The 26440-nt window shown below is 38.0% G+C and overlaps 1 protein-coding gene across 1 annotated transcript; it reads right to left on the reverse strand.

Moving 5' to 3' along the window:
- Window positions 1–10206: 10206 nt before the first annotated feature.
- Window positions 10207–25590, reverse strand: LOC107202270 (WD repeat and coiled-coil-containing protein). The gene is made up of 3 exons (XM_015622822.2): window positions 22820–25590; window positions 13931–14051; window positions 10207–10758 (listed from the first exon to the last, which is right to left on the reverse strand). Exons 1-3 carry the CDS (start codon window positions 24737–24739, stop codon window positions 10592–10594), a joined length of 2208 nt encoding a protein of 735 aa, XP_015478308.1. The 5' UTR covers window positions 24740–25590; the 3' UTR covers window positions 10207–10591.
- Between the last annotated feature and the right edge of the window lie 850 nt (window positions 25591–26440).

The following is a 26440-nucleotide window of genomic DNA, read 5'->3' on the forward strand; positions in this document are numbered from 1 at the left end:
TCGGGCGCCCTGCGCCGATCCCGCCGGCGCTCCCCACAGCTCCCGTGAGGGACCGCAGGCGCTGAGTAGGCACTGGGAGAAAATGGAGACTCGCAAATCCCGAGCTGTCCCCAGCTGGGAGGCACACACGAGGATCATCGAGCCCAGCTCTTGTGCGCAGCACACGACAAGAGTCACACCGTGTGCCTGAGAACACATCTACAACTCGGGCTTGGTGCTGGCACCACTGCCCTGCGGAGCCTGTTCCAGTGGCCAGCCACCCTCTCAGGTGACATCCACCCTTTCCTGATATCCAGCGTAAACCTCCCCTGACACAACTCCATGCCATTCCCCCAGCTCCTGTCACTGGTTGGGGATCAGTGTTCGCCCCTCTGCTGCCCCTCAGGAGGATGTTGAAGAGCATAATGAGATGTCCCCTCAGTCTCCTCCAGGCTGGACAAACCAAGTGACCCCAACTCCTCCTCATAAGGCTTCCCCTCCGTACTCTTGCCATCCTTGTGGCCCTCCTTTGGATGTCCTTTTTATATCGTGGCCCTCAAATCTACACATGGGACTTGAGGTGCGGCCACACCAGTGCAGAACAGAGAGGGTCAATCCCCTCCTGTGACCAGCTGTCACTGCTGTGCCTGATGCACCCCAGGGCATGGTTGGCATCAAGGAAAGCATCACCAGCCAGTCTAAGGAGGTGATTGTCTTGCCTCTGTCACTTCCATCAACCCACCGTGTGACACTTCCGCACAGGACCCCCAGCCTGCTCACACCCCATGTGGCTCTTGGAGAGGCCTGAGGAAGTGGCACAGAAGAGCAGAGGTGCCTTCACGGGAGGATATCAGTCCCTGGTGTGTTGTATCACATCCCAGGAAGTGGTCACATTGAAATGAAGAAAGCATCTAAACTCAGTGCAGAACTACTCCAATACAATTTATCTGGTCCTGATTTATTGCATTGAGTATAGCTCATTATAAGTCTCCGTGGCCTTTTAAAAGTTAATCATATTGTGTGACTGTGCCACTTTGTCACTCCTCAGCACTGCAGAGCAGTGTGATCATTGTACCATTTTTGAAACCCACACTCTTGATAGGATGTTGAAACACTGGAAAAGGTGCCATAAAAAGAACTGCCAAAGGTGTGGGGAAAAAAATGCTTAAAATAGTTGCAAGGTCAAATATGTAAGCAGCTCACTTAGCAAAATAAGAACACTAGGTGGTGACTTGGCCATATCGCATGAGTGCCTGTACAGAGGGGAAAAAAAAGCACAAAAAAGTTCTGAAGTCAGTGAAGGAGGGTTTTAACAGGAGCCGTGGACAGATTCAAATATGTAAGACATGTCTCAGAGTCTGACTGACCACGGGAACAAGCTGCCAACAGAGCATCTTCACATTAAAACTTAGTGATTTCCAACGACATACCATTTTAAATATTAAGTCAGTATGGTTTGGATTGGAAGGGACCTTAAAGATGATCTCGTTCCACCACCCTGCAGCAGGTAGGGTGACCTTCCACTAGACCTGGTTGGTCAGAGCCCCATCCCACCTGGCCTTGAAACCCTTTCGGGAAAAGACATTCCCACCTCCTTCCTCCCCACCACTGGTTTACCTGAGCAGCTCGCCCAAGCCAATTTCCCAAGAAGTTCTGTTACACAAATGTTTAATCTGTTCTTACCTTCATAATAGCAGTTTTTGACAGTGGTGAGTCTGGACAAGCAAGATTGTCACTTGGTGTCTGGGACCCTGATCCAACTGGCTTTATTAGTCAAAAACAGTTTTCTGACTATAATTTTAGTCTCTCAAAGAATTCTGTTGAACAGAAATGATTTCACTTCTTTTTTTAATATAAAACTTAAACTGACCATCCATATTAATAGACAGAAATAAACATTTAAACCACAGAGAGACCACAGTTTAAGATTTTCATGGTAAATGTCTATTTCTGTTTCCTATGCATATAATTATACAATTAAGTATTTTTAAAGACTTATTTTCATCATGTAACTTGTGTGATATGTAGACTGCTAATAGAGTTCAAGAAATAAACTGAAAATATCACAGAAAACTTGGAGTTAGTTGAAAATCTGTAAAATATTTTCATTGAAATGGAATTGACTCACTACCAGAGTGCCAGAATGGTGTGCAGGTAGTTATTATTACACCGGTTGTTTATTTCCATGCCCAACAGTGTGTGTCTTATTTGTGTAACCACAGCTTGGTTATTTTGACATGTAGAACAGCATGAAAAAGGCTGGAGGCTGCTTGGCCAGCAGCCACGAGCCATGGCTGGTCACACAGCCACAATGTGCATAGGCATAGTGGTTATTCTTCATCAGCTGTACTGCAAATAAACATCTCTTGTTTTCTTTCCTTCTTTATTTTCCAGACTTTCCAAGCTGTTCACTGCTGATATGTATGATGTGTCTGTGACTTTGGGGATTTTAACGACGCAGAATCTCTCAGGAGATGTCTATAAGGGAGAAAGTGGGTCAATGAAATTATGCAAGGAAAAGTGTTTAAAAGGCTGAAATTATGGAAATCATTTCCTGTGGTCATGCTGCTTTAAAACACACATCTTGGCTTTTAAAAACATGTGATTGCATTGAGGCAGGCTTATCCTTAAACACTGAGCAGACTCATTAATCTGTTCTCAGACCCTGCACGGAGAGCAGATTTGCCTTCTCATAACTTAATTTGTTGTATCATTTGGGTGTCTGCGTTTCAAATTAGTTGAAACACAACGTTAATAAGAATATAGGAGAGTCTGAGAGAGAAGAGTTATGAATACCTTCTAGAGGGAGGGACTGGCAGGGAAAGAAGGTGAAATGGGTGTGATGAGATATGTAGAGTTACTTTTTAATTCTGTAGATTTTTTCTTTCTTACTGAACTTGTACACATTTTAAGTACATGATGTTACAAGAGAAAAGAGTAATCTTAAGATATTTTTTCTTAACTTCATAAGCATAATTAAAAATATATATATATTTAATCTAGTCTGTGGACACTACTGAATGAGCAAATTGATCTCATAATTTTATTTCTTAATGGGAAAACTTAATGAGGCACTACCATGTCTCTAAAATATGATGTGGTAAAGCCTAAGATCGGTAGCTAAAAGATACAGATGTTTTATGTGTTTTTTATTATCAGATTAAAAATGTTTCTTCTTCATTCTGGGAGCTGATTAGTAATGAAAATAATATAAGATGAGCAATTTTGCAGAAAATTGCCTTGTCCTGAGTCAATATCATGTTGTTAGAAGAAGTCAGACAGTGCTGGGGGGTGTGTGAACAGGATCCTTGTGTCTGCTGGGCTTGGCTGAGCAGAGCCAGATGGGGTCACAGTATTTCCACAACACAGGTAAAAATGAAATTTGTGCTCTGTAGCATAGTCTTCCAGGGGATTCCTTGTGGGTCTAGGCTTTGAGGAGTGGAGAGGATCAGTGCAAATTTTGGGGATTAGAACAGTGACAGAGTAGGAATTGCTGCTTTTCTCTGCAGCTGTAGCTACCACACCTCTCCTAAAGTAGCTACCACTTTAGGTCTCCAGAAGCCTGCCCTAGCAGGTTGTACTGCAGAGATACAACACTTTGCTGGTTGTAGAGACAAAGGAGACTCAGAATGTTGTTTATATTAGTTTTCAAATAGTTGGCTGTTTTCTACACCGGGAAGAAGGCATGGGAAATGTACAAAACTCAGACAGGAATGTTTATCACCCCCTGCAGTGGTTCATGTTATGTCAGCTTATTTTTTCTGTGTGCAAAAACCTGCACCAGTGCTTTTCCATGTCTGAAACAGGCCTTCAGCTGAGTTCTACCCACTCTGCTGCAGTTCAGCAAAGACACTGCATGCTGGCATAGGGCAGAGAAACGAGATCCAGGGTGGATGTCTGTGGGAGAAACAGAAGTGTGGTGTTCCATAGAGAAAAGGAGACTCAAGGGAGACCTAATGGACAGAACAGTTTTCAAGTATTTAATAGACAGCTGCCCCAAACAAGGATCTAAACTGTGAATAGTCAAAACAGACCTTCCAGATAATGGAATAAAGACACTGGAATAAAGCTGTACATCAACCAAATATTCTTGTCCTGCTGTGGAAGTGCTACAAAGTAAAAATCAGTCTCCTGACTGCTCCGTTTGGTGTATACCATAAATAACACACAAAACCAGAATAGCATAATGTATATTGAAAATAAGGTAGCCTCTTAAGAGTCTTTCCAATTTAAAATTAATTTGTGTAAACCAGCCATGTTGTAAAGAAGGATTTTTGATAGGACAGTGTTCCTTTGGAATAATCTTTGCAAGGACATCCCCAGGCATATGTCTTCAGAGCAAATGGTGTCTTCTTTTAAACTGCACATCCTTGTAATTGTGGTTAATCCAGAACCAAGATGATATACAAATCATGTAATTGGAGATATTTAACAATATCTTGTGAAAGGGGTTGTTCAAATCTTAATCTTTCTGGTCGGCATCTGGATTCCTTTTCCTTGTGCCATATATATACACATCTTTTCTCATTCTTTGTAAATGTTGCTGTGAGAACCCTTCCTTGCCTATAAACAATTCAGTCCTATACAGGTATGTTTTCTATTTTTCTTTTATGTAACTAATCTGCAAAGCACTTCTCTGATCTTTGCTGCTTCTTAGGTTAATCCTGCATTTCTGGCCCACTGTTGTCATTTGCAGTTTTCTTTTATGCCATTAAGAGATACAAGTGTTTTGAGATACCAGTGTATCAATGAAGATCAGTGTAACTACATTTTGTGCTGATAACAATATCATTGATATCTAAATAAAATGTTAATGAGAAAGGGTAGACATGGGAATGGAGATGACAGCTATGTACGAGTTACATGAGCATAAGAATATTTACAAACGGAATGAAATCGTTACATGAGTATAAGAATATTTACAAACTAAATGAAATCGTGACTTGTTTGAAGTTCAAGGGAAATTTTGACAGCAATTTGCAGTGGAGCCAGTATTCTGACTTTTCTTCATTTGACTTAGGTGAACTAAGTTTCTGAGGGAAAGATAGCAAGGGAAGCAATTAGCATTACAGAAATTAAATAGTCTTATGCTGTCTGAGGTAGGAAACACGTAACAAATGCAGTGAGCCATATTGAAAATGCCCTGAAGTGTGACAATTAAAAATAAATTTATTGATATTTAGAGAGACACAGAATTTACTGACAGATAAAAGAAATGAACTATGATAGCAGTGGTCATGTGGCATATTGTTTTTTGTTGGTGTGCCTTCTATGCTGGCACAAGTGTGCAGCTGAGCTGTGGGTTGGATTGAGAAATGGATCCACATTAAAAGTGTTTTGGTTGGAAATTTTAGCCCCATAAATGTTTGGGTCTGTGTATTTCCATACAGTGACTGCAGAATGCATGAAGAGGGGTCCAAAGGAGAATGAAGAGTCTTGTCACATCACCAGTATTGCTTTGGAAAACTTTGTCTCCAGCTAAATTTGTGTAAGGGCATCAGAGCTTTTCTTGCACAGCAAAAGTTTATTTTTTTAACGGCTGAAATTAGTGAATTATTGCAAATTTTGTACTATTTTTATAAAATAATGCTTGAGAACTGTGTCTTTCTATACTGTCTTTTATATTTTTAAAATGTATTAAGCGTGTTTGATTGGAAGGAAGTGACTGCAGCCTCTGAAGTGGACTAAAGGTTTGCATTTGTCCAGCATTTCAGTTTGTCTGTTGTGTCACCCTGTGGTGTTTGGATGCTCTCCTGGCTGTGTGCTGCCTTGGCTGCTAAGATGCCATGGTACCTGCACAAGAGGGGTGGATCTTTCTCACTTTGGAGACTCAGATGAGGGGTACATCAATGTCATTAGCTGGGGAGGAATGGCAGCTCTCTCCTTGTCCATTGTGTAATAATACTGTCAGGAACTAATGAACCTAAGCAAAGTGAGTTTGCATTTAACATCAAGATTGTGAAATTGCTTCAGTCACTGAAAAAAAATGAAACCATAACATTGACTAATTAACATATATATAAACATATAAAAGCATTATTAACATTACAGATAAGTTAATTTCAGTTGCATGTGAAAATGGAGAATAAAGAAATACTTGCATGTGTGAAATTTCATAACTCCTGGGATTTACCTTGCCTAACTTCACATGCTTACAAGTCAGGTCAGCTCTACAGGATGGGTTAGTGCTACCAGGTACTGTATGTTGGGTTCTTTAAGAACAAGTTAGATAAACATCTGACAGGAGTTACTGCAGAATAACTGGCACTGTTTTGGGTTAGAGAGATAAACTTCTCAGCTACATTTTGAGTGGGAAAATAGTCCAGGGCTTGTGGTTTTCTGTTAAGGAAGGAAAACCTGAAAGTAAAAATAGCTAAAAATAAGTTCATTATCCAAGCTTGGAAATAGGAAATACAGAGGAAAATGAGAATCGGGGGAAAGGAAGTTAGGCTTGATGGTACTGTTGATACTGTTTCAATGACTGAAAAGATATTAAAGAAACTCACATAGGTATAGAAAATACTATTTTAGAGTAATAGCGGGAAAAATGGAAGAACTAGTTGAGTGTAATTGAGAGCCTACTTTATACACTTCCTGCTGTGAGCTCTCACTTTTTAGCTATTATAAAGAATGAAAAAATAATTTTTCATTGTACAAAGTCATCATAAATTGGCCAGCAGAATTCCAGATTACTTTGATTTTGCTGGATTTCATTTGTATGTTGTTTTATTATGGTTCTCATGATACCATTTACAAAATCAAAAAAGAAAAAGCCTATGTGGAATACAGAACTTCTGTTAGCATTTTCTCAAGTGGGCCAATACATAAAAAACAAACATTAAAAGAACAGAGACTGTTGCATGCTTAGCAGGCAACTTATGGAAAGTGTAAGGTAAGTTTTAACTTTGAAGCAGATTGTACTTTTAAGTAAAGCTGTAGCAACTCCTAAAAATACACTGGGATGCATATAAATGTGCTGGATAAAGATGCAGAGTAATTAAAATGGAAATTTAGACTTTGTGGTATGTTGTTTATCCCCCACAGGGGAAATGTTTTGGAGGAGCTGGTACCCCATTTAGACTTCTGAGTGCCACTGGTTTGGCATACTGAGTGCCGTCATTCTGCTTCCACTTCTAATTTAATTCCTAGTCTTTCTGGCTTTCCTCGGCTTTAATTACAGAATACAGACTTCCCTGCTGGGTGACTCTGGACACGAGCTTAGCGCCAGTAGTCTCCTTATTCTTCCAGAGGACACTGCCTTTTCTGGTGGCTTTCTAGTCTGGTGACAGTCTAGTCTGGTGACTGTCCTTTCTGCTGGTAAAAGAAGGAGCTATAAAAGAGGATTGGCGCTTCATGACATTTAGATGATCTGAACAATTCCCCTTTCCTAAACTGATCGATTTTGGCCCTGTAAAATAGCATTTGGGGAGAATGGTGAATGCTTCTCTGTCTACGCTTTTCTCCTTTTCACAGCCCCCTCTCTGCTCAACTTGTTTAGTACAAACTTCTTCTCCACATGCCTTTATCACTGTTCTTGCAAATATCTTCTGTACAGCTTGTGCTTAATAGAACAGTCATCTTTTATCTCTCCACTGATTCTCCATCTGTTCTCCATCCAAACCAAAGCTGAAAATTTATCCTCTGCTTCGCATAAATCTCTTCAGCACTTCTTGCAGTGCTTTTGTTACTTTCAATTTTAACTTTACAGCCCTGTGATAGACAGTAGATAAAATAGCTCTGCACTGCACTGCTCTCCTTAATCATTACCTGAAAACAAATATTTATTTGTTCAATTGTTGTCCATTTTTGACTGTATCTGTATTATTTAAATACTTGTTTTCAAGCATATGTACATAATAGCATATTCAAAAATGTGGGACTAGTTCTATTCTTTAACATTATACAATTTTAATTGATGTATAGCACTTTTTCCTAAGCCTTCCTATAAAATTCTAAGTGTCTAACTGGATGAACTGTAGTTCTTGTTTGTTATCAGACTATTTGTGCTGGGTGATGATGGCACCTTTAGGTAGATTGGCTCCTACTTAATCTTTGAATCCTACAGGAGGGAAAACAATGTCACCAAAATGTAACAAATCTAGAAATTCATTAAGAATCAAAGAACTAAAGTTTTTCATTTTACAGCTAGTTACTCCCTGAAACCAATTGTTTTGTCATCTGAATATTTGTCCTTTTTTAGTTCCACCAAACAGAACCAAACCAAACTTTGATAGCTGTTCAAAGAATCTCCTTTAATTTCTCATCTCCTCAACACTCAGATTGTTTTATAGAAGAGCAATGCATGAAAAACCTAAATGATTGTATGACACAATGACAAAGAAATGTCTGGTTATAAGTTCTGAGAGATCTTTAATGCCTGGATACTCGCTGATCTCTGCTACTTCAGGTTTTCACCTTCCCAGAGTTCCCCTGCAACACTTTCTGTGTTTTGATTCAAGTGGACAATGAGATTATCACCCATAGAAGATAGTATTTGTGAGAAAAATGTCATTGTAGTTCTTTCTTTATTTGAGCCTAAGTAGTCCTCCAAAATATATCCTCCCTTTATTCTAGTTAGTTATAATTAAGTTTTATTTTGCTTGGACATAACATAAGCATTGTAAATACCCAACACTTCTGAGACACAAGGATGTTAATCAAAGGTATTTGCAGGATTAGAAACATCTGCTGCTTTGAAATGTGCTATGTCCTTTAGAAATCTGATCATGTCTTCCCTCACCACGCTATGTCTGTGAACCTCTGTATTAGTTATTTGATTTCAGTGATTTGTGCTGATTTCAGTGATTTGTGCTGATTTCAGTGAAGGAAAGCATCACTTAAAATTCTTAAAGCAGTAGTAATACAAAAACCCATTTAACCACAATTCTAATGCAAATAAGCACAAACTCCAATTAACCAAATAAATATAGAGTAAATGATGTGTTTAATACTTAAAAAGTCATATTTATTTGTTGTTTGGGATTTTTTTTTTTACAATCATGAATGCTTCTTGAGTCTGCTTAAAGAGATCTTTGCAAACAAGGTAGTACAAATACACTCCGCTGTATTGCATGCCTGTGGTTGTAGATGATTTAGAATGATGATTCCTTTGTCCCTGGGAGGATATTTGCATGAAGAAAACATTTAATTCAATGAAATTAAAGTGTTTACTTTTTTCAAGAACTGAAATTGTTCCTTATGAGATTCCTGGCTGCATCACTGTAATGGTACTAATGCCAAACCTCCAAACCCATTAAGGTCCTTCAGAGCATAGATCTACTGTCTCGACCCAGTGTTTGTATGGAGTGAAGTGCTGTAACTGGATTTTAGTATCTGTGCCCTATGAATGAGCTTGCCACAGTTCCCAGGATGGGAAAAAAAGACTCCCCAGGAGTATTAACAAGACCCAAAATGCACAGTAGGAAAAATAACTCCTAATAGTAGCTTAAGTATCTTTCCTAGTCTGTTTCCCTGGCTTTTCAGGGTGAAGCAGACACACCTTTCCATGGTTCCAGCAGTACAAAATGCCCTTGCACACATGGCTGCTGACTCTACTTTATCCTTCTCTTTGCATTTTAATGAGGAAAAATTAGGGAGTTCATTAAGATCTTCCCTTTTGCCTATTTCTATCACATAATCACGATAGTTTCGTTTCCATGGATCTGCCTGCCTGACTCTCACCTGTATCTATATTGTCTCTTGTCTCTGAGGCTGAGGTTCACCTGGCTAAATGTGTTTGTGTTCAAACCAGTCCTCCTGCTTGTGTTTGAAGTCAGTGGAAAGGAACAGGCACTTATTTTTTTATTTAATAGGGACAGATCACCACAATCAGTTTTAGAAATCTCTGTTAGGGTATGAATAATCTGCTATAGAAGTGCTTTCCTTTTTTTGACTGATCGTGCAGGAGAGTAGATGAAAGGTTCAGTGTATACACCTGCATTTAGCCAAATGAAATTTACATTCAAAGTCTTTGATCCTCAATTTATCTTGCAAGATTTTTTTCTTTCTCTTCTGTGTGCATGTATAAATTTACATGCTGTGTAAGACACTGACAGGAGACAGTGATGCAGCCTTTTTAGTAATTGAGCATTTTCATATAAAAATTAGACATTTCTGAAATTGTTGCAGGTTTCCATGGGACCCAGCTGGAACAGAAGAGAGCCTGAAGCAATTTTCGGGTTTTTTCCCCTATCCTGGTTTTCCTTAATGAATAAAAAGGCTCTTCAGTTGTATTTTCTTCAAGTTTTATGGAGACTGTACACCTGCACCAGCTAGATTTGTTGTTACTGCATGATTTTTAGCATTATACTGTTCCTCCAAGAACATCCTGACCTCAGTCAAAGTAGACAGTAGTCTCTCGGCTCCAGTGCATGACAGCCATTAATAACAGCAGCAGCAGTGAACTTCCACCAGTAGGTCCAGTCCTTTAGAAGAAGTTGTGAGGGTCCAGCCAACCCGAGGATGTAGCTATGGTGTAACCATGCCACAGATTTTACAGTTTCAGTACATGGAAAGTCGTGTAGACAGCTTTCTAGTCTCTCTGTACCTGAGACCACAGAATGTCTCTGTATTGTAGGAGAAAAGAAGGTCATTGGAGTTCTTTGTTCAGAAATTATGTCACTCTGCTTGGTGGTCGCATTGGGATGCTTTTTTTGTGGGAGTGACCTCCACAGACTTCTGAACTGTCAGTTCCATCCCTTATGATTATCTCTTGTGTGGCTTTGAATGTTAATGGCACAAAGCCGTCCTTGTCTGCAGTGAGCACAATCCAAGAAGAGCCTACAAAAATTAAGCAAAAAAAAGAAAATGAGTGCACTGATCTGGTTATGTAAATGTAGAAGCACGTTTTTAAAAGTCAGTGAGCACGTAGGCAGAGCAGGCTTTCTTTTTGTGCACTAAAGCCTTATTACACTAATGACATTAAGGTCTGACAATCCATGCTCAACACACCTTTGTGCAAATGCAGTGAGGGGCTAAATTAAAGGTCTTGCAAGGTTTGAAGCATTTCATCCCTTGTTTAAATTAAGTTCAAACACAAGGTGCATCTTTGCTAGTTCTAATAAACTATAAGTATTTTCATCTTTTGAAAACTCCACCAGCCTTTCCATGCTGACTTTTGTTCTAATGACATCTGCTCATCCTTTTCACTCATCTGCTCTACCCAAATGACAAAGAGATTATAAAAACTGGAAAAGTTGCCAACAAAAATGATTGTGCTTGTTCTAGTAGGGAGTAGGGGTCTCCAGTTAATTACTGTCAAAACAAGATTTTTCCATATGTTTTCAAATTCATATAGCAAATAGAAGAATATTACACCTTGAAAATGATTTACAAATATGATTTGCAAAAGCTGCTATGGTAAAATTTTGTGTCTTTTAATTATTTATTGAATCTTCTTCTAAAGAGACTGAACAAAATATGGAAGGCATTTTAAATATTTTTTTTCTAAAAATAAAAAAGAGACAAGATTTAAAAGCCAAAAGACTTCAAAACCATTTAGGTTCTCTTTCTTGCATAGAAGTTGAAAATAAACCTCCCCCTACATTGTTTTTACTTTTCTTAGCAAATTGGCTTAAAAATTATTATTTTATTTAGTGATTTATCTGGCTTTTTTTTTGGCTGGATATTGCAGTTCTCATAGAAAAGAGCAAATTCTCTTTTTTCTTTTTTTTTCTTTTTCCCAAGTTTGTCACTTTATGGGAAAAAAAATCCGTGGCATCTTAAAAGCGTTGTGGAAGCCCTTATATGACACTCTTTCCTTAGAGCATGTGATTCTCTCATTATTGAGCAGGGGCATTAGCTGGGATATGAGGGAAAGAAAGCCCCAATAGTTTCTGTGTTGGGATTTTAGATTTTGGGATATAAAACTGTTTTTGAAATTGAATGTGAAAAAAGGAACTCTGGAAAATCTAAGTGAACCATTCCTATTTTTTGTCAGTCATAACAAAGCATGCTCTTGGAGAAGGTAAATCTCCCCTTCTTTAACTACTATCAAAGCACTTTTCCAGGCTGGTTATATGTTCTCATGTCACCTGTTACATCATAAGAAGATTGTCTTTCCAAACCATGAATCTTTAATCTTCTGCTCTTAATACTTTCTTTCTAAATCTGAACAGATTTCAGATTCTGTGAGCAGTGGGCCTGAAAGTAGAAGTTCTATGGTCCAAATGGATATTCCATTGTTCATCAAATTGGTGAAGCATACTGCTGTGTCAGACTCTTTAGACTTACTTTTGTCTATTGAAATACTGGGAATTCTCAGTGTCATTGATAACACTTGCTTGAAGCATATCCCATGGAATATTTCAATGGAAAAGCCATGTGCAGAGTGTAGTCCCTTTTACAGTGAACAATTATTATGATGGTGTGCCAAAAAGAAAGACTCCTGTGTGCTGCTAGCAGGGCACTCCATGACAGACTATGTTTAGCACAGGTAATGGCATTACAGTTCTGGGCTTAAAGTGCAAACAATGAGGCCGAGCTCTTTGCTCTTTTAACTCTGATGATCTTAACAGCATTGCTGTGGACATGAATTTGACTTACAGTTGTGAAGCTTTTCCCTCCAATCTATTAATGCTTAAGTGTTTACTCATAGTAAAAAATGCCAGGCTGTCATTATAATGCAAGTATGCTCTTCATTACATACCCTTTAATTATATAGTATTAAAGGACGGGAGTGATATTTTTAAACTTCACATTTAATATTTATGTTTTGTGTCCAAAGAAACTTTTAGGAATATAAGCAAGTGCCATCTAGAACTGAATAAAGAGCTACACATGAGCTTCTGAATAAAGAGCTTCTGCTCCAAACATCATAATTTTGCAGGATTTTGGTGAATTTTAGAAAGACTGTTGTTTCAGTTTTTCTTTTTGCTGTAATCATACAGACTCAATATCAGAAATCTGAGCAGAAAGAGGGACACGTTAGGATGATTCTATGACATTATCTTTTTGATATCTCTGAAGTCTCATACATGAAATTGAGGAGAGGTGTTCTGCTAATTAAATATTCAACTGCTCTATAGAACTGAAAATAGGTTTTCTCAGTCCCTTTGTTTATTATGGGCATTTATTTCTAAAATCAAGAGCTGGAAATACAGGCCAAAAATGAGCTCCTCCTCACCCTGTTGCACTGCATCTTGTTGCTGCAGAAGCCTGATGGGAAATAGCTCAGATCTCAGCAGCAAGTAGGATTTTTTCATATATGCTTGCAGTGCACTGCACAGTCAAGGAAGATTCCTGACAAAAATGTGGAACCTGCATATCCTTGTCTTCTGGAACTACCTCAGAATGGATCATAGTAGTCTATGATTAGAAAAGCCATCAGAAGCATTATAGAGAAATGGCTAAGAAGTGGCAGAGTGTGTGTTGCTGAAAAGGTGTCACAGGAACAGACAAGGACAAGGCAATTCAGAGGCCAGTCTGGGGCCAGAGTTCCCTTTGTGGCATCTGTCTTTATGAGTTAATCAGTGGTAGGTGGTAAAAATGGGAGATTGGTAAATAGGAACATTGAGCTTCATTTTTTATCTTACATTAAAATAATCCCAAATGCTACTTGATATATATATAATATTCTGAGAGTGAATTTTTCTCCAACCTATACTCTACTCTTAGGGCCAAGACGTGCTAGTAAGAATGGGTGAAGCAAAATGCCAAAAGGTTTTAGGAAAGTAATTCTACTTCCAGTTTTCACAGTGTACTGATTATTTTCTCAACCTTCCTTTGCAGAGGCACCTAACGTATTACTCTGCTAATAGGTAGCTTTGCAGTTAATTAGCATTTAAATTATTTCAAGAGACTCTGCTGTATTTCAGACATGGGAAAACACACACTTCCAAAAAAGTTAGTTAGCTCAGTTTACCAAAGTCTGGGGTAATTATTCTATCACAAATGCCTCTTTTATGCTAAATATCTCAGGTGAAACCAGATAGCAGAAATAAAGAGAACATACCATGTTTCATTTCAATAACAGGCAGATCAAACAGCTGCTGGACTAAACTCAAATGGATCTTGCCATCACAGAGGAGAACATCTTTTGTTTCTTCAGTAACTGATCCATTTGAAAAGCTTTTCTTCATATGCATGTATGTAAAAGAAAAGATCTTGTTAATGGCTTAGACATTGAGCCCGAGTTCTTATAACCATTCCTCTGCTCTTACTCCTTTCAGTTCTTTAGTCATTTTGCTTTTTTTTGGTCTGTCTTTCCTACAGTTTATAGATGACATCATCATGCAGTACCATTCTAAGCACAATTTCATAGTCCCATATGAGGAGGATGAAGATGTCTCTTTGGTTTTTGCTGTGTGAGCTTCTGCAGCTCAAAGCTGCCTCAGCCCTGCACATGTATTGTCCTGGGGTGAGCATCTGTGTGTCTGTTGGGCCTCCCTGCCTGAAGGCAGTTCAGTGGAAGGGAATGTATCATTCCTGGAATAATGTTGTTCCAGATGCTGTCAGAGTAAATGAGTACTCTGCTCAGTTTCAGCTCTGTGTGTAGGTGGGTTTGAGAGCTGTTGGACAGCTATTCCACCCTGCTAAAATAACCTCAGGGTTATTTTGGCACAGGGAGTGTTGCAGAGAGACTGGACACAGCCACAGTCTCTCTGAAAAGCTGTTACAGCAAGGTAGCTTGGGGATCCTGTGATCTTGCTTTGAGTGAGAGGGAATGTATGTATTTTAAGCCTTGGAATTTGCTCTGATATTCACTGGAAGAACACACTTGAATATAAAGGTGGCTTGTTTGTACTTCATGAAATTTAGGTGGCCCTGAGAATAAACATCTTTGTGTTTCATCTTTCTGGTTACTTCAAGGTACAAGGACAAAAAATAGTTGAGCTACTAAGGTCATGGAGTAGATATATATTTGAATTTACATTTTCCTATCTGCTATCATTTAAAAGTCCTTTTAACATTGAAAATTTTCCAATGATTCAATGTCATTATGAAATAGATGTGAATGGGACATTTTCTTCTAAATATTGCTAAATAATGTTGCTATACTTTGTCCTGTAAATTTCATTTTGTTCTTTACATGTTTTTTCCCTGTGTAGTTCTATGTGTTATGTTTTGCTTAGTTTATTTTTCTTTGGCATCTTTATGTTTGCAATACCACCAGATTTTACATATTTGTTATGAATAAACAGTCTATTTACCCAATTTCACAGACCCCTCTCTTTCATATATTCAAAAGGGATCCAAGGTTTCAGAATGGGCTGACAGGATTTCATCTATCCTAACTCCTGTTCTAGTCCTACTCTGTCTGTGTCTACTTCACACCCTTGAATTTTTTCTTGCTAATGTAAAACTTAACAGTTGAATGAATTCACAACTGCATCTTCTATTTGTGTGCACCGTAATCTGACCTTTGACTAAATAAATGTCTCTTGTAATGCTTGTCTTCATTTCTAATTGTCGTGTCTTTTGACAGGTGCTCTCTGTGAACGTGTGCATTTTTGCTGTGTAACAACCTCTCTAAATCAATCCCTTTCACTTTTCTGTACACAGTATCTGTGCTGTCATGCAGCCATATTGAATACTGTAAATCAGAATGTCTGCTGACTGTAGCAAATGTCTTTTCCCCAATCTGCTATAAATTGCTCATGCAGATAGTCTGTGGCTGATTTGTTATTTATTTATTTATTTATTTATTATGATTGATTTTTATACATAAGAACCATAAAAAAATATCTTTCCATTGAAAACATGAACTTTCAAACTTTCAAGGATCTTCTCAGCTTTTTTTCCACAGTCCAAACAACCAGAAATTTGTTGGTGCATAATTAATAAAGGACATATCTAAGGAATGCGTCAAGGAAGTATTTCTTAGTCATAAGAAAGTTTTCTTTCAAGAAAGACTTTCAAGAAAACTTTCAAGGAAGTTTTCTTAGTCATAAACCGATCACAACTTTTTGTTACAGCTCTAACTATATAAAAGAAATTCTTTGTAATTTTTAGGTATTTCCAAGTAATGTAATATTATATTCTATTAAACCTAAACACACCCAAAACTCAGTAGGCTGAATGTTCAGCACTGAGCATGTACTTTGCACAGGCATTGCAAAATTGCTCTTTTCCTGTGCAGGTATTTGTGCAAAGCTTTGTCATTGCTGCAGATTGTGGACTAGCACATCTAACAATTATTTCATTTTCTTGAGTTCATGTTGACATAGAAGAGTTTATTTAAACTGGAACTTCAGTTCATGAATTATAGAAAAAAATGGACTGTAAATGAGACAGGCTCATTGCCTAGTCCCAAGTGGTCCATTTTCCACATAGATATGCTTCAATTCAAGAGGTATCAGAAAATAATCTAGCTCTGTCTCTCTTGACTTAAAATCAGTTAAATGGAAACATATACTCAAGACAACTTTCTTGTAGTTTGTTTTCTATATAGCATTGCACATTATGATTGGAACAGCCATTGGGAATGAAAGACATTTTTGTATACACAAAACTACACAACACCTACGTTTTATCCTAAACAGTTTTTCAAGTACAGACCTGAAAGATCAAGACTTGGTTGTTTGTCTTTTGTCACTGCCAGTGTCATATGTGCTATTTTCTCTGTCTTTGTCATATACTTCTATTTATAATGATAAACATAAGCATTTTACACACTGATTTTTAACTTTTTACAAATTCTGTCAGGTCAAGAATCTTTCTCTGTTATAATCTTCTAATTATTTAGCCTTTTTGTTTAATGCTCAGTTTAAGTGATGATAATGTGCCTTCTCTTGGAGGAATGTGTTCACACACATGTCACAGATTAACTGATTTAAACCTCTACCTTCTTGTGAGGCAGGTAACTCTTAGTAACCCCTTTTTATAGATGATCTTACCATTATACAGAGAGCTTAAGAGATTTAGTCAAGGTCATGGAAGTAATTTGTGACAGAGGTAGAGGTACAACTAAAAGCTTGCCTTGGTACTTCCCACTTGCATGCCTTAACCCAAAGACAATTTTCTAGCCAAATCTAGATTTAATCCACCTCTTCCCAAAATCCACGTCTGTTTTTGCTATATTGTTATTTATCTCCAATAGGAATTAGAGAACCTGAAATGCCCAGATTAAAATCCCTTGTGTTAGTTGCTTTATTCTAGAACAAAGTTTATTAGTTAAATATTATGTCGTATGTTAATCACAGAAGAAACAAGTATATTTCCACATACATTAGTGTATATTTTCAGATTAAGTTTCTTTAGCCAACTTTCTGTAGTAAGTCCAACTCTTCTTCAACAAAAACCCAGAAAAAATAAATGATCAATTCAATAATTGTTTTCCTTCACCTGTGTCAGCCTGCCCAGATGAGATTTTATAGCCTATAAAGGGTGTTCTGGGCAGCAGCCAGCCCATCACAGCAGTGCCAAACTGTCTTTCAAAACTCACATTTTGGATTGCAAATAAGTATGAGAAAAAAAAATAATTTACTAAGGCAAAAGGATTCGTGGATGAGATGTTACATACCTCAGGGATGTCTGCACAATAAGTGAATATACCTTCTCTTCCTATTTTGGACCCCACTGAGCAGTCAGCTGGAGCTGGTTCTACCTCTTGACCTTTTCTTCATTTGTCTTGTATTTCCTAAACCACTGCCTATGCTCCCCTGCATGCTAAGATCACCTCAATGAACTTAAATTCAACAATAGATGAAACAGTGAAGTAAATGAGAATGTGCTACCAATCAGAGCTGGTTTTATTGACATTGGGTTAGCGATCAGTTGAAGTCTCAATGTGTCTTTCTTGCCCATGGATGCCTAGGAATGTAAAATGATTTTCAGATGAGACCTGCCAGCTGTGTTGCCAGTGCTCTATACCTGCTGAAGGATGTGCCTCACTGATATGCTCCCACACTGCCTTTGTTCTTTTCATAACAGTATTGTATTTTGGATTCACAATCATCTTGTAGTCATTTAGCATGTACAAAAGCAGAAATTTCATCTCTTAATCCTGGAATATATTACTCTGCCCTTTATATTAGTTCATTTAGTTAATTTCAATTTTTTTTTTATTCTAGATGTTAAATAATAGTCATCAATTTACAGATCTGAAATCCTGATCCTTTATCAAAAATATTACTGACTGCATGTCATATGCAGATTTTATAAGCATAATTCAGCAGATCATTAATGAAACTTTTACATGAGCTTGAAAATCCATCATGAGAAAATCCACTAGTAATTTTTTTTCCATTTTCTTCTATATTACTATAACTATTCCTATCTCCCCTGCAGTTAATTCCTTAACTATCTTATTTTTCTTCTATTAATCCCTATTCTCTGCTGTTGAACAAATAATTTCCCCTGTGGCTTGATTTCAAGTACTGTACTGAACTACAGGTATTTTAAATATTTTTCATCTCCTTTGTGTTAATAATCTGTTCTTTTATAAGGGATAGGTATCAGGTTAGTACATGCATTGTACAGTGAATAGTGCTGTAGTTGTCTAGGATTCTGGTTTCATTCTTTTAAACCCTTGATTTCAACTGTGTTGTGCTCCACTGGTGATTTCAGGTTTGATATCTTAGTACCCATTACTCAGCTTGCTTTTACTTTGCCCCTATATTCGTTGTCCAGGATGAGAAAAAGCTAGTAAATTAGCTAGATATGGGGGTTCTGTTCCAGAAGACACTTAAATAGCTAAGGAAGAGAGCATTGGAAAGGAAGGAGAATTATGATTTACATTGTCATTGCGCCTTGTGCAGCATTGCCACAGGTAGTGTTCATTAGGTTTGACAGCTTGCACTGCTCCCCTTCTCTGTCATTATTTCTACTGCTGCTGTGACTCCTGCCTGCTTTCTGGTATATTCTGTTTTTATTGTGGTGGAGATATTGCTGTCTTTCCTTTCCTTACCTTTATGTGGGACATTCCAATTGCAACCTTAATTAACCTGGCAGAGAAGCATAAGCCTGTAAAATGTTTACGCTGGAAGAGATCTAAGGTGCTCAGAGGTGCTTAAATCCCAGTGCAATTTGCATTTATAGGGCACATCAACATTCCTGGTGACACGATGCTGGGATTTCTCTCCTCTTGTCTCTCGGTTAATAGTTCTGCAGCTACTGTTTCAGGTGTACTGTCATCTAAGATACACCTTTTGTGCTTGTGCTTCCATGGTTTTTATGTATGATCTTTACTTTCTTTGTGCAGTTAAAACTTGGCTTGCTTCATTTTTGACATTGCATGTTCCTTTCCTTTTGCACCTGCATATCCAACAAACAAATCATCTGCTCTAACAAAAGGAATTGTGTCTCCTCTAGAAACCCTGCTTGTCTGCTATTGATCAGTTTCAGAACACTGTTGACAGAATTTGTTCATAACAAATTCCTCAACCTTTGCTCAAAATGTTATCCATGCATTAATCACACTTCTCTTGACTACTGCGGGTCTTTCTTTTACAGTCATCCTAAATCTCTTCTTTATAAATTTCAGGATAGCTGACTAGTTTCTTACTCCAGGGAGCAGTCATATCAGCTTCCTCTTCCATCATTTTCATGACTTACTTTCTATTGCTCAGCCCGAGTCAGAAATGCCCTTTGGATTTTGGAAGGGTTCATGGTCTTATTACAGCTCATCATTTCAGCCTGCTCTTCGCTCATTTTACTGTGCCATCCTTATATTCCCATTCTTTACGTCATGCATTTCTATCAGAGCTTTACTGCCATATGTTTGGATCCTTTCTGTTCATCTCCCAGATATGTGTATTAAAAAAAAAAAGTTTATTTTGTAGCTGACCTTGACATTAAAGTTTCCCATAGGAAATGGTAGGAAGATACTATAAAAGTACAAATTGACTTGTGTACAATTATTGGTGAGTGCTAAGAAAAGAAAGTCATTGTGACAAATTGCTGAAAAGATATTATTTCCTATTTAATTATGCAATATATGCTCTCAGTGATATAAACTTTTGACATCTACTGCTTGTGAACAAGATGTAGGAGTTTAAAGATATTCTTCAGATTAAAATGAATCTTATTCCTCCTGGAGAGGTTTGCCTAAATGTCTTTAATTTGAGATCCAGATTGGCTTTATTTCCACTGTAATTAGCTTTTGAATTAGACTATTTTAAATATTCTGCAGCTGTTTCTTTTCTGAGGGAAAAGGATGATAAAAATATCGTATTGCAAAATGAAACAGAAAAAAAATCTGACAGATCCTCTTTTTTTTCTTTTTAAATAATGTCTTCTTATTGCATTTGTCTGTCTACCCTCCCACATTCCCCTGAATCACAAGCCTGTATGTGATGAAAGAGCAATAATATTTGCTTTTCAGGGTTGAATGATCAAGTTACCTCTGGTGGCTGAATGCTATTACAAAAGTGATAGTGCAGTGACATTTCCAAAGTGTGAATGATCATGGTTTTCTTCTATGGCTATGAACTACAAAGAATACAAATTCTGGTAGCACTGCATAGATGTGACTTCAGAGGAGTTACAGGCAGGCTTGCACTAACAGGATAAACAAAGGTTTTGATGACTGTTAAATGAGCAGACATTATGAATTATTAAGTAATAAATGTTTGGGGTTTTTAGTTTTCTAAGCAGAACAGGAAGTACACATAAATATGTCAATAACACTTCTGCAAAACAGTGTTCATAACTGCTCGTTAATTATTGCTACATTTTTATCTATTATGTTTTAAACTTTCATTTTATTTTTTAAATGCATAAATATGGTTATGCAGTTCTGATCATTATATTCTTTAGTACAATAGATTTCTCAATCAAGACTGAGCCTCTGCTGTGCTGGGGATTATAGAGACACTTAAGAAGACATGCAATTGGCACGAAGAGCTGGAAGATAATGGCCATATTATTGACTGGACTGCAGGGTTCCTAAAGCTTAGAATGTTTTCCACTGGCTGATATTTATATCATATGGCAATAAAGCTATTTCCTGACTTTTTGCTCGGTGAACACAGAGTCTGGCTGGAACCCACAGCCCAGCTGGTCTCTGAGCTCACCGTGCACTAAACAACTCCTGAAGGAGGAACAAGTTTCAGATGTCTGAATATAAACTAATCAAAACAGCAATTTCTCTGAAAATTATTAATTGCCTATGAAGCAAATATTTCCCTGTCTGTCTGTAGACCTTTCTGCAAAGTCTACTCTTCATTATTTTTTGGCATCATGCTGTGATCGTGTTTGATTTCAGAAGAGGGGCTGAACTATACAAGGCATTAGTTGAGACTTCCCCACGAAAGCTGTGTGTGGGAAGGCATTAGTGGCACTTTTTCTGAGTCATTGTAATGCCATGCTAGCAGTGCTTGCTGCTGGCTTAATGTGAAACTAACCTGTTTGGATAAATAAGTATTCCTTTCTAAACATAGTTTTTCTAGCAGTATTTTAGAAGCACTTAATTTTTTTGTTGTTCTTTGTGAAGAAAAATAACAAGTTATTTTATGTACTTATGGTGCAAGCATGTGTACAGCAACTTCAGATCTTAGATTAATGTTATATGTCACAAATAAAACTTCTCTTGGGAAAGGTTAATTCAATTGAATACTAGAAATAGGGCTGCTTGCTAAATAAATAAATTGATTTTTGTTAAGAAATCAAAATTAATTTGAACATTCTGGAGAACAGAAGGGCTTGCTTCTTGGCCAATAAAATCCTAAATTATTTAAAATAGACATGCTGCTTTTTCACCAGAATTTGTATAATGTGTTCAAGTTAAATTATTGACTAATTCAGATTGAAATCTTTGTTTTTGTCCAGAGAACACAGCACACCAGAATGTGTTTAAATGCCAAGTAAACGATTACTAGAAAGTAATGACCATTATTGAATTGAGTCACCATTCCCTTAATGAGTGTTTAAGGAGGGGCATTTAGATGTCTGTATGGCTTCCTTTAAAGTTAAAGGAAGTAAAATTTGCTTCAGCATCATCATAATGCAGTGTATTATTTTGACATAATGCTGCTTATGTTACAGTAGATAAGAATGCATTTATAATTGGAATCTACATCCTGAAAGGGACACCAGTTGTATCATTACAATCAGCATGTTCAAAAATATGATCAGTATAATGTTAGTATTCCTGTGAATAATATTAAAAATAGTAGATAGAAGTAATTACCCAACTAACATTCCTTAGTTGAAATTCTTATTGAAGTTAGGAGGAAATTTGCCAAAACAAGGGTAGATAGGAACATGATGGTTTGAAATTCTGATATTAATTCTGATTTAATGAAATCATAATTACATATTGATGGATTGGAAGGGTTTTTTTTGTTTGAGGGGTTTTTTTTCATAAAATTTTAAGTGGTTATGTGTTTTACAAATTGAGTACATCTTATTTTGCAAAGAACAGTGTTGAGAAATCAAATTAAAAATAAGCCAAATTCATGTAATGTCCATTTAAATTTTCCATAAATTGAGATTCAATACTTTGTTTCAGTCTTCCTGTGAGTCTGTCTATCTTAAGACCCTGGATCTGAGCTCAGGTTTAAAGTTATTACATTTCTGGTGAGCTACTGTAGCCCCCCATTCATTGTCTTATCTCTGAACTAAACTAAAATATAAGTCTTTTGCAGATTAACAACTCTGGCTCTGTTCTGTCCTGACAGATGCACACAAAATCAGTCAGTGTCCAAGACAATTGTGCATGATCAAAGAACAAACAGGCAAATCTCCCATGTTAAGTATCCTCTAAACTATCCACATCATCCTGAGTTACTGTTCCAATGAAAAATTATAATTCCATTTTAGATTAAGCTTGATGCCAAACCTAGGTTACATTTCTTATGGGTCGATAAGAATGAACTGCATCCTCTCGGTTTAAAAAATGCAAGATTGTTTAAAAATGTTTGGTTCCTATCACAGTATTTCTAAGCTGACAAAATGTTACCTGGTAAGTGACATGCACGACAGGCGGTTCCTGGGAGCATGGGTAGGCTAAAGATATCCTCCTCCCGTTCCTAGCAAAGTCCGTTATTTCGGAAAGGCTCAGCTGTAACTCATTGAAACTGCCACAAAGTCTCTCTAGATTTCTAGATATGTGACTCATTCCCCTTTCACTTGGCAAATTGTTGTTTTTAGGAGAATTTGATGCTTCTTGGATCACACTGAACTGCACTTTAGGGGATGTTGGTCTGCTGGAAATCCTGCTAGGTGATCCAAAACCACGGAGAGACACTGAGCGATTTGTAGGTTCAGCATCCAATGTTTCCAAGGCCACCGAGGAGTCACCTGGGAGCCTTTTTTCATCCAGGTCACTCACACTTGATGAAGGGCTCTGCTCATAACTAGGGCTCTTTACTTCTTCAATGAGTCTTCTCCTGCCACTTGGAGACTGAATAACTGTGCTTCTTGGTATTAACAACTCCCTGCTTTGAGGCTGGTCTTCTGTGGCAAGATTCTCAAAGAATTTTCTTCTTCCAGGTATATTAACAGAGGACTCAAAGTTATAGAACATATTCTGCTTAGTGTCAGGCAATGCTGAAGAATTTTCTTCCAGCATCAATTCTTTGACCATAAGACGCATTACATACCTGTCTGAACTTGAAGATGGAATAAGATTAGGCTCAGGGAACCTCTGCTTGCCAATTAGAATCAATAAAAGTTTATCTGTTAAAAAGCATAGGCCCTTCGGTCTTTCATTTTTTTCCAGCTGGATTTGTTGAATGTGAGGCATGCAGGAAGAGGTTACTGAATACACCAGAACAATATTAGAAGTATTAGAGGCTACTGCCACAATCTGAGCTCTAAGGTCAAAAGCCATTATATCAGGAACCAGAATACCTGGGATGGTGACTTTTCTGGTGGTCGTTACCTTCCTCTCAAAAGTCACCAAGATCAAGTGGGAAGAATCTTGACCATTTGTTGCTGCAGAGTCTTTGCGTTTCAGAGTAATGAGAGGACTGGGATCAGACCGACGGTGGTTTGCAAGGATATGGGTCAAATCCACAGGACCTGATGAAGAAGAAGCAACTGAATCAACACCTGATCTATCTGAATCTATGGACTTTCTTCGTGTGTCCATGGAGTACTCCTCATCACCGAGCACCAAAGCAGACTGTGAGATTAAAGAGCCAGCTTCTGTACCTGAGGGCACATCAAATGCAATGCCTGCATTGAAACCACAGATATTATCTAAAGGAAGCTCAGTAGCTACAGCAATTTGGAAATCCAGAGTGGCTTCTATAGCGCAGATATAACCTCCCACATCAAAAACTGGGCAAAAGGAGCAGATATTTAGAGTTTTCTGAGCATTATCCCATATGTAGGAGTGCAGGGCACTGCCTATAGCAACTACTAAACGATTACCATCCTTAGTCCAGCAAGCACAGTGAATGAGTCCGCTGCTTTTGATCTCTGCCTTAACCCGTGTGTTGTCAGTACGAACGGCATGCAGGACTGAAGCATCTCGTTTTGTAAGTACAGCCAAGATCTCCTTCTTTGGATGCCAGACACAGCCCTGAGAAATCAGTGGAAATGGCTCACCAACTTCACAAGTCTGAGAAATCAAGGGCTTTTTCTTCTCTGCACTGCTGTAGACCAGCTGCCAAATGCTTACATGTTTCTTGTGCTGAACAGCGAGCAGAGCTGGGGTATCTGTAGAGCAACATGGGCCCCAGTAAAGCCCATGTACATGTTCAAATTGACCAACAATGCTTGAGTCTCCAAACTTCAGCTCTCCATTTTGATAGTATAAAGTAGTCAGTATCACTTGCTTCCCATCTGTCCAGGCAATTCCATGCACAGGGTGGATAGCTTGATATAAAGCATTGAGGCCAGTTCTCAGCAGCTTTGCCTTTCCCAGGTCCATCTTTTTAGGCTTTCTTTCTAATGGTGATTGTTCCAAAGTAGAGAATCCATGGAATTCACTTGCGGATCATCATGAGAAAATTTTTTTTCTCATGTCTCCTTCCCTTCCTTTCCAGCATCAAGCTGCTATTTTCCACTAATCATCCAAGAGTCTATATTGTGAACTCCTCTGTAGGCCTGCAGCTGCTCTTCTAAGTATAAATCCATGTCAAAGCTGCTTTGGCTAGGTCTTTTCCTGGGAGGAGTTATTATCTTCATGTGATTGCTAACAAGGTTTAACCAATTACTGTGCGTTTTCGTAGAAGGCTATTTTTAACTCTTCAGTGCTGGGAATATATTTAAAAATAACACTAATACTTTGACCTTCAATGAATGAAGGTCTTTACCAAAGAGAGATCATACACTCATAAGCCTAAGTATTAAGCTACAGCCTGAAATAATGACCTGACACTTCTTTCAGCCAGCCTTTGAAGGATGAAAGAAGATTTAAACATAACTGAGACCTGTAAAAGGCAGATTGCAATCCGTGATGAGCAGCATCTTTCAAAGAGACAAGATCTGAAATGGCTATGAAAGGAAAGTAAAAAAGGGAAATCATGCTCTATTCTGTTACTAGTTGCAAGAGGACGAAGGAAGGTGAGATTTAAAAACAAACACCTGAACTAAAAAACCCCAAGTACATAGTCTAGGAGCAAAGAGAGCTGGTTAGTGATTAGTATTCATTTTACTGGGACATACTTCCTAGCTACAAATATATATTGATTTCTTTCTTGGTCTTCCCAGCCACCTGTATCTGAGGTCTGTTCCCTTGTTATACAGAAGGAATGCAGAGAGGAATCCAAAAATTTCCTGTTTCTTCTAACCCTGCATTTTCCACAATATGTAACATAACAGCGTGCAGGATCCTTGAGTCATCGAAGACCCGAAAGACCCAGTTAATAAATTGCTGTAGCACAGTGGGGCTGTGGGAGGATACAGAAGTTTGGGTGGGCTGTGTTGTTTCAGGCCCAGACCTGGGCCAGATGTACTGCCTTGGGTGCCTCCATCCTTCCCTCCTCAGCACAGCCTTCTCTGGGGTTAGCTTGGACAGAATGTGCATATGGCTGAGAATAAATAGTCTGGGTGGGATTAATGAACTTAAATACAAGCAACCATTACTATTTTCAGTGCCCCAGGATATCTCAGACAGCCACACTGAGCTGGCAGGTACAACATAGGACTTCAAGAGGAGTAGTGCCATTCTGGGATGGCAGCTGGCAACAAAGAGATGATCCCCAGATAGTCCCTCGACTGCCTAAGATGGAATTAGAAGCTTATAAACAGGTAAATGAATCCCATCCTCAGCATCCTTCTGTAATTCTTGTTTTGCCACTGCATCTTCTTTCAGCTTCCATGGACCTTGGGTCTCTTGCTTTTTAAATTAACAAAAAGTGAATAAATTAAACCTGGGCAAAAGTTTACAAGCTATCAGTGTAATCACTGTGGTTAAAGATGCAAGCCTTAACAATACACATTCTGCATCTTTAGTTCGTTTATACATTTACATATTTGTATATTTGTATATTACCACCCAAGGAAATGTCTTGTTGAAGGCAGTTGGACCTCTGTTGTAAGAATTTTTTAATACCCTTTTTCCAGGTGTATTTACTGAGGATGGCTATTACTACTAAAGAACTCCCAAATTGGTGTAATTATATTGCAT

The sequence above is a fragment of the Parus major genome, chromosome 3, assembly GCF_001522545.3.
Source record: "Parus major isolate Abel chromosome 3, Parus_major1.1, whole genome shotgun sequence".
Lineage (NCBI taxonomy): Eukaryota > Metazoa > Chordata > Aves > Passeriformes > Paridae > Parus > Parus major.

Bases quoted from the DNA above. Each gene is read 5' to 3' on its own strand.
- LOC107202270 (XM_015622822.2), bottom strand. From the start codon at position 24,739: ATGGACCTGGGAAAGGCAAAGCTGCTGAGAACTGGCCTCAATGCTTTA. The intron at 14,052-22,819 runs GTAACATTTTGT...ATGCATATGAAG, and splicing joins TCGTGCATGTCACTTACCAG to AAAAGCTTTTCAAATGGATC. The intron at 10,759-13,930 runs GTATGTTCTCTT...TAATTTTTGTAG, and splicing joins TGTTATTGAAATGAAACATG to GCTCTTCTTGGATTGTGCTC.